General features: G+C 31.2%; 2 protein-coding genes across 3 annotated transcripts; both read left to right on the forward strand.

Annotated features, from left to right (window-relative positions):
* Positions 1–1,824: 1,824 nt before the first annotated feature.
* On the forward strand, positions 1,825–5,451 carry LOC139904716 (chymotrypsin BI-like). Of its 2 annotated transcripts, XM_071894154.1 has the most exons (4): positions 1,825–2,086; positions 2,143–2,492; positions 2,557–3,058; positions 4,491–5,451. In XM_071894154.1, exon 4 carries the CDS (start codon positions 4,592–4,594, stop codon positions 5,354–5,356), a length of 765 nt encoding a protein of 254 aa, XP_071750255.1. In that variant the 5' UTR covers positions 1,825–2,086; positions 2,143–2,492; positions 2,557–3,058; positions 4,491–4,591; the 3' UTR covers positions 5,357–5,451. The 2 variants fall into 2 exon arrangements, with proteins under 2 accessions (XP_071750255.1, XP_071750256.1); XM_071894155.1 differs by lacking the exon at positions 1,825–2,086 and having other exon boundaries at positions 2,111–2,492.
* A 4,541-nt stretch (positions 5,452–9,992) lies between these two features.
* LOC121132271 (chymotrypsin BI) lies at positions 9,993–10,829 on the forward strand. Its single transcript, XM_040727638.2, has one exon. It carries the CDS (start codon positions 10,011–10,013, stop codon positions 10,773–10,775), a length of 765 nt encoding a protein of 254 aa, XP_040583572.1. The 5' UTR covers positions 9,993–10,010; the 3' UTR covers positions 10,776–10,829.
* The last annotated feature ends 377 nt before the right edge of the window (positions 10,830–11,206 follow it).

Genomic DNA, 11,206 nt, shown 5'->3' on the forward strand with positions numbered 1-11,206 from the left:
CGGGTAGATGGGAAAATAAATAATATCTGGATCTACCTGTAGTCTCGTCTAAGGCAAGAAAATATTTAACTTAAATTTTTACTGATGAATGAGACTGCTACAATTTTCGTCGAGGTTATCATCAATAACCTACATAGTACAATCAATATAAGAAACCAAATATTAAGATATATTTTTAGTATTATACTTGTATCTATCTATATTTATAATTCCCAATAATTATATTGCTGTATTTGAATCCACCTATTCAGTGTTCAGATAAAGTCACAGTCCTCATACTCCAGGGTTTTCTGGTTTCGAGTACAATTCCTCATGTCCCGAGTCCATGGAAAAAAAAGTAATCTACCTTTAGTCTCGACTAAAGTATGATATCCTTTTCCAAAAATTATTCCATAATCTTTGAAAAAACTAATTTACCGTAAATAAGGTGTGCGGTTTGGCTGGACCATTAATTTGGTAGTATAAAGAAGGCTTTTTTTTTCTCAGCAGTTGCTAATATAATTTAATTCCTGAATAGTGAATATCCTTTCCTAAATTGATTCAATTATATTCCAAACCTCTTTGAACGTGAGTGTGTGCTCATAAAAGACGGAGAGTAACCCTGAAGTTTTGTTGCGGAGTTATAATTGTAAGTCACTGTTGGACTCAGAGTACAATAGAACATGTGCATGTTTACTTATATTCGTTTGTAAACAAATCACCAGTGAGTAACGACACATTGCCGAAAAATAATAAAACTCCCTGAATAACAGTTATGATTATTCGGACAAAGAATACTAGCTACTACCTAGAGAAAGACGTAAGACGAAGTTGAGTCACCTGTTGACAAAAGTCCTATTATTTTATTACTCATTATTATTTGAGACTTTATAAATATGATTTTAATTTTTATTAAGTGATAATTTAATTAAAAGTATTCTTGAAGTGGTTTCTCTAAGGATGAGTTGGACAATTATGGTTTCTACGAGTGTTATAGAGGGAATCCTTTGTTAAGGATGTGTAAAGTAAAATTAGAAAAACAACTAGTTTTGACGTTAGAAAGTGATTGGATAGTGACCACCAATCCGAATCTTCCAAGGGCTTTAAAGGTGTAGACCATCATCAGTAAATTGCAGGTTATAATAGATTCTTGAATATGCAACAAGAAATCCATACCAACAAGTTTGGAAGGTATAATAGATAAAGAACTCCACGTTTTAGCTATTTTTTCCGACAATGGTCGTTAATTCGGACTTTTGGGTATTAGTATGTAAGAAAAAATAATGAAAGCCGTGCTTTTGATTGTCGTTTTTCTTATTATTGTTTTTTTCATTAACTCATATCAGTTATATGTGTGGATTATGTTATATTCAGTTACAATGTTTGAATTCCTTTGTCTGTTAGAATTGAAATATAGGTATGCCTATTGGGCTTTAAAACAAAAAAATAACAATAACAATAATTTTTGATGGGTGTCTCAACTTTATTGGTCAAAATACACGTAGATACATAAGAAGCTTATGGCATATGGCAAAAAAAGATAATTATCCTATGGTCACCTTGTTTAAATTAAATTCATAATCTTAAATTTGTTATCAATTATGTCTTAGGATCAATAAAGTAAAAATTTTGAAGATGCTTGAGTTTAATTAAATCATTACAATGCATACTAAGAAAGTTATGAACTGCATTTAATCCTAAAAGTTGTTTGCTTCAAGCAACCTTTATACATAGTCTGTATTTGAATTAATTTATGTCTCCTTATCACTTAAAAAGCTCACTATATATTAAGAGTGGAATGAAACTGAAAGAATGTGTACAATTAAAAATTAATTATCACTATATGTAGTCATGTTCCACTCTATCAGAGTGATTTGTTCTTTAACACCGAGAGTGACAAAGTTATATAATCTTTTGTTAAATTTAATTCCACACATTCGTCAAAGAGTAGCCATCTAGTATCTTCTAATTGATGAAGAATACATATGATAATTTATGGACATCCGAAAAAATGACAGTCTATATAAATTGATTACTACAATTCATATGGATTGAGTAAATTTGGTCTTGGATTGAATGATAGATTTAATAACGACAAGGCTAAAGAGTTAAAGCATAAATATCATTTTATTTCATTTTCCAAATATATTTGTGTGAAATCAGACAGTTTTCTTCGTTCCCCGCTCTAGTATGCAATGAAAAGGGGATTTTCTTGTGAAAGTTCAATACTACGTGGAATATCCTCAATGGGTTTGAATTACATTAATCAAATTGTAGAATCAAGAATATACATAGATGTGACAGACTCGGAGAAGACTTGGGACTCAAATTCTTTGAACTAAAGGAGCATTGAAAAACGGTTGTTAGATGAGAGTCACACCCGGGTGACAAATGTCCTTCACTTTAATATCGGAAGTAAGGATTCCTAATGTCCCAACACCTGGAGTAGATGAGGAGGATAGATAGAATGGATGACTTAAAGAAGTAAACATCAACTGCTGACACAAACAATGGTAGATATATTGAGGAAAGTCAAATTGTGTAATAATTTCCTCTTTTAATATGTACCTTACTCAGACAGAGTTTAGGATCGACTTCAAAGTAATTCAAGCCAATGTTTTTCACAATATATGGAGTAGGATTTGTGTTTATTTCCTTTCCAACTCCCTCAGGCCTGCTCACAGCTAATCCAATAAAACGTCATGAACGTTGAGCTGCTCTTCTCAGCAACATTCTTGAAATTGTCCAAATTACCAGGTGAATTTTTCGTTTTTCTTTTTATTTAGCATACCCGTGGATAGTATTTTGAAACTCTTTGGACAAATACTATACATTTATCTGTTGGAATGGCCAAGGTGCTAACCTACCCGTATTGAGTTCAAAAGGATTATTTAATAAGACAAGTCGAGAAACAAACATATCAACATCAATATTGAGGATTGGGAATATTGTCTAAATTGTAGTAAGCGTAAGAACACCGCCCGAGAGATTGTCAAAAAAAATTTGTTAAGTTTGAGAGACGACATATATGATGAGAGAAGTCATTCTGAACTATCGTGCCTCCTTATTCTGCTAATCTGTAAGAACTTTGAAAGTAAAAGGAATAATTCATGAAAATATTCATATTTTGCTTTCACCAAAACTAAAATTTCATGTCATAGATCAGGGAAAAAGTAAATGTTTCACTTTATTACAATCATCCAATTAAACCCAAGTATGATTTGTTTTGTGTTATAACTTGATGCCAACAGGAATCCACCTTCATTAATTAAAATTACAATAAACACATTTCTACAGAAATAAAGAGGTTTTGTAATACACAGTTTTCATAAAAATTCCGCGTTTTGAGAACAATATATTTTTTACATCATATTGACAGATTTTGTATAATTGGGAGTTCTGCGTTCACCTTTTGGGATAAATTGATATATTAAAGAATGTTAACTATATTTTAGAGCCTTTATTTGATTTATGAACCATAATTAAAACCCGATATGTCCTTTTAAGTATAACTTATCAATTATTAATTTTCTAATTGTGAAAATATATTTTTTACTGATAGTATAGAATCAATATATAAAGTGGAAGAAAAAAACTACTTAATGGCACACATGATGATTTCTTTTACCATAATTTAAAATGGAAATGTGCTCATAAAGTTTAAAAGTAATGTCTTGAATCAAAATAAAATTCCAGTTATATACAAAATGAATTGTGATATCCCATTTTTCAAAAATTGTCTCTGTTCTCATTTTCACAAAAAAGCTAGAACCAGATGGAAACGCAAAATTATGGACATATAGTTGATATTTACAAAATAAAATGGCCGAATTTCCAATTAACCTTATAAAATTCAATCAAATGGCTTTATAGATAAAAAAGACTTAACAAATGCATTTATTATTACTTGGTGCCAATGATAAACAGTAATATTTGAATTAAACCAAGATAGTATGTATTGACAATCCCCTAAATTTTGTGATATTTACAACTTTTTTTTGTTGATTAGGGTAAATTTGGGATAATAAAAGTAGGATAATGAAAGAATGTATCTATCATTTTCATTTATAATAGTTAATTAGGTTGTACAACGTAAAAATAAGACTGTGGAACGATGTGAAAACTTATTTTTTTTAACTTTTTAGGTTCATTTATTTAATAAAACTAAGTTATAGAGAGATAAAACTTGTATACAAAATAAGGTTTAAGTCCTAATATTTGCTCGTCCCATTTTGACATTCAATAGTTAACCATTTCTTAAATATTGGAATTTGAAATATGCCTAACAAATTACATACATATAGAAATTAAAAATTAGCTTTTATTAATTCTTTACACACCTTCCTAAGGCAAATTTATGGGATGTGGTAGAGAATGGAGAAAGAGAAAAATTTCGTTTCGCAAAAAAGTTACAAAAATTGCAAATATCGAACATCCCTTGAAAGTTAAATATTAAAATTTTACTTATCAAAAATATCTTTTATTCGTAATATCTATATATTTACTTCCAGGAATATTTGGATTTGTTTGATTGATCAGAACAGATAACAATATCTTTATCATCATCCCATTCTATATAAATATGCGTAAATAATAATTAACTAGTGTAATCATGAGAGCATTAGTGTTACTGACAATCATTGGATCTGTTTTGGCTAATCCCAAATATCCAGATATTTGTGGTTTGGAAAACAAACCTTCTGTGGATTCAAAAATCATTGGGGGACAGGAATCAGCAAAGCATCAGTTTCCATGGCTAGCTTTTGTAACCACCAATGGTCATTGTACTGGTTCTGTTTTAGATGAAAATTGGATTATAACTGCAAGACATTGTGTATTAAATGATGATTGGGCCAAAATTCGCGTTGGAGCTCATTGCCCTACAGTAGGCACAGATGAACCAAATATGCAAGTCCGAACAAGTACTGAATTTTACGAATCACCAACTGGAGACTTTGCTTTGATCAAATTGGAGATTCCTTTGGAATTAAATGAATATGTCCGACCAGTTTGCTTACCAACACGTGCAGATGCTAATAAGACCTTTGTTGGTGCATCAACGACCATAACAGGATGGGGTGTAAATAATTTTGATAGAGCAAATTATCCCGAATTATATTATGCTAAAAATGTAACAGTTATTCAATGCAATTTTCAAGACAATATTATCTGTACTGATGCAAATCAAGGAAAGGCCGTCTGTTTTGGTGACAGCGGTGGCCCTCTTAACTATGAAATGGAAGATGGAAAGTATATGCAAATTGGAGTCAACCAATTTATTACTAATGGAAAATGTGTAGGAGGTGTCAATGGATATGCACGTGTATCAACTCATCTAGACTTTATTCAGCTGGAATTATATTTTGATTCCTTTTAAACATTAAGAGCACAGAAATAACTGGAATGGTTATCGAATAATGAATGTATTGTTTTTCTTAGATAAACATTTAATAAAAAAATAACAAACTCCAATTAATATGAGTATTGAGCCCTATATAGCTCCAAATTTATTGCAACTCTTCCTCATATTCTACAGGAAGATGTTTTTTATTAATAATATCATACATTTCTGCAGATTTTAACACAATAGCGATAAAAATTTTTTACAAGGGTTACTGTTATAATAATTACATATTATGAGATCATGTCTGTTTGACTTAAGGTCGGTTCACTGATGGGTGCAAATAAGTTTTCATCTCTTCTCTTTTTTATTGTGTACGATTTTTCCTTGGACATATTTTGTGTATATTTTATGCAACCTGGTGGAACCAAAATTTGCATTAGAGCCTATAGCATTGCAAATCTTGAAGATGAAACACATAAAAATCCAATTTATTTTTTTCCAAGTGCCCAACCACCCAAACTGCAATCCCTTTGACTTCTACCTGTGGAATGCAGTTGAACAGGACCTGAACCGAGCCTTGTGGAACACGGCGGCAAAGTTAAAGGAGCGCATCATCATAATGTTTAACAAGTTGCCCATGTGCCAGGTTGAGCGCGCCTGCAACAGGCTCTGGTCCAGGCTGGAGAACGTCATCGCCATTGAGGGTCTCTTTTTTGCATACAATTCGAAGCCAGAAGCCACACCTTTCAAATATTATTTTTGATTTAATAAATTATTAAAGACTTTAAGCATTTTTTGTAAATTCTTTGATAAGTGTCAAAAATATTACTTCGACCCTGTAGAATAATGTGAATTTCACTTTAAGTCGAAATTCCCGAATACGAAGATGATCTTGGGTATTATCAATTTCTAATTAAATATTTAGAAGAATTGTTTTAATCCTCATCAGCATTCTCCTGATGCAATTAATCTCCCTAAATTATGAAATTGTATGTGTAGTATGGTCATCCCTATTTTTTACTCATTTTCAGAATATTATAATATTCAAACAAGGGATGAAATAAACTGAAATCAAAAAATTTGGTATTCGCCACAAACAATTTTGATTCTAAAATAAACAAAATCAAAACAGTCATTGGTTAATTACTAAATAAATAAATTGAAATGAATTCAGAAAAAAAAATATATTTAAAAGGACCATATGGATATTATCATGAATGTATTAAATGTTAACAAAAATAATCCAGAGTCGAAGTGATTAGTTTCAGTCCGGAGTATCTAATTCAAAAATACTAGAAAATATACAACAAAGTATTCAAACATAGTTATTTAATTCCCTTGCATAATAAATCAGAGGGCTCCGATGAACATACTAGTATTTAGATTTCTTAAAATTGTACGAAGATAAATTCTTTATAAGTGTGTACTGCTGATGTTGAGAGTAATCATTCCTCAACCAAAATTATCCTGACTTTCATGAAAAGAAATGTTGTCCCTTTCCTCAACTTCATGAGAATGAGTAATTCATGAATGGTCTATATTCGTAGTATCTGAATATATTCTGATCCTAAAGGATGATGGCTCTTCGTTATTTTGATGAGTCAGTCCTTGCTCATTCAAAAAACAGATTCCGAGGACTGAAGTTATTGGACATTAACTTCAAAATGAGGAGAGTCAGTCCATACTCATCCCCAATCCCTTTCCAAAGAAAAAAAAGACATTTTCCTTATTGCCTAACCATGTAATTGTAACATTGACAAATAGATTGTTTACTTTTAATGGATTTAAATGCAAATTGTAATTCAAGGACTACTAGCAAGAAGCACTTCATAATTTTACTTTTAATTAAATTATCAATTAATAAAAATTAAAATACCTGACTAAAAATTAAAATGACATTACTAAAGTCTCAAATAATAATGATTAATAAAATTAAAGGACTTTTGTCAACAGGGGATTCAACTTCGTCTTACGTCTTTCTCTAGGTAGTAGCTAGTATTCTTTGCCGGGGTAATCATAATTACTATTCAGAGAGGTTTATTATTTTCCGCAAATGTGTCGCTACTCACCGGTAATGTGTTTATAAACGAATATAACTAAACAATGCACATGCCCTTTTGTACTCTGAGTCCAAGAACGACTTAAAATGATCACTCTGCAACAAATCCTCAGGGCTACGCTCCGTCTTTTATGAGCACACACGAACGTTGGACAGTTTTTGAATATAATTGAATCAATTTAGAAAAGGAAAAACTCTCAACAGGAATTAAATTATAATAACAGCTGCTAAAAAAAGAAAATTCCTCCTTTACTTGTACCAATTACATGTTCTATCTGCGTTGCTTGAGTGAAGATGTAATTTTTCCTCACTTCTTAAAGAAAATTAAATTAGTGGAATTAGAGAGTGTTTCTAACATTGAAATCGGTAAAACCCCAAGTTCTGTTTTAAGTTCTCAATTATAGTGTCGATTGCTTTAAATTGGACCTTAAAAAGGAATTTTATACCATCGGAGAGGATCTTCTTCTTCATCACCATTGTTAAGAGCTCTCCCTCTTACTTCCTAAAGGTGTGATTTAACACGCCACACATTGACCTACCTGCAAGGGTCAGGAAAATAGATAAATAAAAGGTAGGGTATATACTTTTAATTTCCCTCCAGAAGAAGGAATGCACTCCCGCCTGACAAGACAATAGATGAGATAGATGCGGAGGATGGATGCAATGGATGACTGTAAAGAAGTAGACATCGACTGCTGACACAAACTATGGTAATTCTGTAATAAGTCGTTCTTTTTATATGACCCTAGAAATTTGTTAAGTTTGAGAGACGACATATCTGATGAGAGATGTCATTCGGAACTATGGTGCCTCCTTGTCCTGCTGATCTGTAAGAACTTTGAAAGTAAAAGGAATAATTCATGAAAACATTCATATTTTGCTTTCACCAAAACTAAAATTTCATGTAATAGATCAGGGAAAAAACTAAATGTTTCACTTTATTACAATCATCCAATTAAACCCAAGTATGATTCGTTCTATTTTATAACTTGTTGCCAACGGGAATCCACCTTCATTATCCCCTTTTCGTAGAAGCCTTTGTCCCTATTAGTAAAAAACTCGGACAGCCAATTTTTGCAGCCTTCTCTTAAGTCCAAATTTGTACCCCCGAGGACGTTGACCATAGACAGGCATAGGTGGTAGTAACTTTGTGCCATGTAAAGACAATAAGCTGAAATTTAGGGTGACTAGAAAAAGATGGCTTAGTGATTTACCAATGCTGACTGCTTCTGTCCCGTTGCCAGTTATTGACCGTTGAGTTGTACACATCCGAGGGCATAATTAAAATTACTGTATACTTATTTCTACAGAAATAAAGAGGTTTTGTAATACACAGTTTTCATAAAAATTCCGCGTTTTGAGAACAATATATTTTTTACATCATATTGACAGATTTTGTTTAATTGGGAGTTCTGCATTCACCTTTTTGGGATAAATTGATATATTCAAGAATGTTAACTATAGTTTAGAGCCTTTATTTGATTTTTGAGACATAATTAAAACCCAATATGTCCTTTTAATTATAACTTATCAATTATTAATTTTGTAATTGTGAAAATATATTTTTTACTGATAGTATAGAATCAATATATAAAGTGGAAGAAAAAAACTACTTAATGGCACACATGATGATTTCTTTTACCATAATTTAAAATGGAAATGTGCTCATAATGTTTAAAAGTAATGTCTTGAATCAAAATAAAATTCCAGTTATATACAAAATGAATTGTGATATCCCATTTTTCAAAAATTGTCTTTGTCCTCATTTTCACAAAAAAAGCTAGAACCAGATGGAAACGCAAAATTGGGGCCATATAGTTGATATTTACAAAATAAAACGCCCGAATTTCCAATTAACCTTATAAAATTCAATCAAATGGCTTTATAAATAAAAAAGACTTAACAAATGCATTTATTATTACTTGGTGCCAATGATAAACAGTAATATTTGAATTAAACCAAGATAGTATCTATTGACAATCCCTTAAATTTTGTGACATTTACAACTTTTTTTTGTTGATTTGGGTAAATTTGGGATAATAAAAGTAGGATAATGACAGAATGTATCTATCATTTTCATTTATAATAGTTAATTAGGTTGTACAACGTAAAAATAAGACTGTGGAACGATGTGAAAACTTATTTTTAATACTTTTTAGGTTCATTTATTTAATAAAACTAGGCTATAGAGAGATAAAACTTGTATACAAAATAAGGTTTAAGTCCTAATATTTGCTCGTCCCATTTTGACATTCAATAGTTAACCATTTCTTAAATATTGGAATTCGAAATATGCCTAACAAATTACATACATATAGAAACTCAAAAATTAGCTTTTATTAATTCTTTAAACACCTTCCTAAGGCAAATTTATGGGATGTGGTAGAGAAGGGAGAAAGAGAAAAATTTCCGTTTCGCAAAAAAGTTACAAAAATTGCAAATATCGAACATCCCTTGTAATTTAAATATTAACATTTTACTTATCAAAAATATCTTTTGTTCGTAATATCTATGCATTTACTTCCAGGAAAATTTGGATTTGTTTGATTGATCAGAACAGATAACAATATCTTTATCATCATCCCATTCTATATAAATATGCGTAAATAATAATTAACTAGTGTAATCATGAGAGCATTAGTGTTACTGACAATCATTGGATCTGTTTTGGCTAATCCCAAATATCCAGATATTTGTGGTTTGGAAAACAAACCTTCTGTGGATTCAAAAATCATTGGAGGACATGAAGCAGCAAGACATCAGTTTCCATGGCTAGCTTTTGTCACTACCGGTGGTTATTGTACTGGTTCTGTTTTGGATGAAAATTGGATTATAACTGCTAAACATTGTGTATTAAATGATAATTGGTCCGAAATTCGAGTTGGAATTCATAGCACTGGCAATGGTGCGGATGAACCATATAAGCAAACCCGAACAAGTACTGAATTTTACGAATCACCAACTGGAGACTTTGCTTTGATCAAATTGGAGATTCCTTTGGAATTAAATGAATATGTCCGACCAGTTTGCTTACCAACACGTGCAGATGCTAATAGGACCTTTGTTGGAGCATCAACGACCATAACAGGATGGGGTGTAAATAATTTTGAGAGGGCAAATTATCCCGAATTATATTTTGCTAAAAATGTAAACATTATTCAATGCGGTTTTGAAGACAATATTATCTGTTCTGATGCAAATCAAGGAATGGCTGTCTGTTTTGGTGACAGCGGTGGCCCTCTTAACTACGAAATGGAAGATGGAAAGTATATGCAAATTGGAGTCAACCAATTTATTACTAATGGAAAATGTGTAGGAGGTGTCAATGGATATGCACGTGTATCAACTCATCTAGACTTTATTCAAGAAATAACTGGAATGGTTATCGAATAATGAATCTATTGTTTTTCTTAGATAAACATTTAATAAAAAAATAACAAACTCCAATTAATATGAGTATTGAGCCCTATATAGCTCCAAATTTATTGCAACTCTTCCTCATATTCTACAGGAAGATGTTTTTTATTAATAATATCATACATTTCTGCAGATTTTAACACAATAGCGATAAAAAATTTTACAAGGGTTACTGTTATAATAATTACATATTATGAGATCATGTCTGTTTGACTTAAGGTCGGTTCACTGATGGGTGCAAATAAGTTTTCATCTCTTCTCTTTTTTATTGTGTACGATTTTTCCTTGGACATATTTTGTGTATATTTTATGCAACCTGGTGGAACCAAAATTTGCATTAGAGCCTATAGAATTGCAAATCTTGAAGATGAAACACATAAAAAATCCAATTATTTTTTTCCGAGTGC

This window comes from Lepeophtheirus salmonis, chromosome 2, assembly GCF_016086655.4.
Source record: "Lepeophtheirus salmonis chromosome 2, UVic_Lsal_1.4, whole genome shotgun sequence".
Lineage (NCBI taxonomy): Eukaryota > Metazoa > Arthropoda > Copepoda > Siphonostomatoida > Caligidae > Lepeophtheirus > Lepeophtheirus salmonis.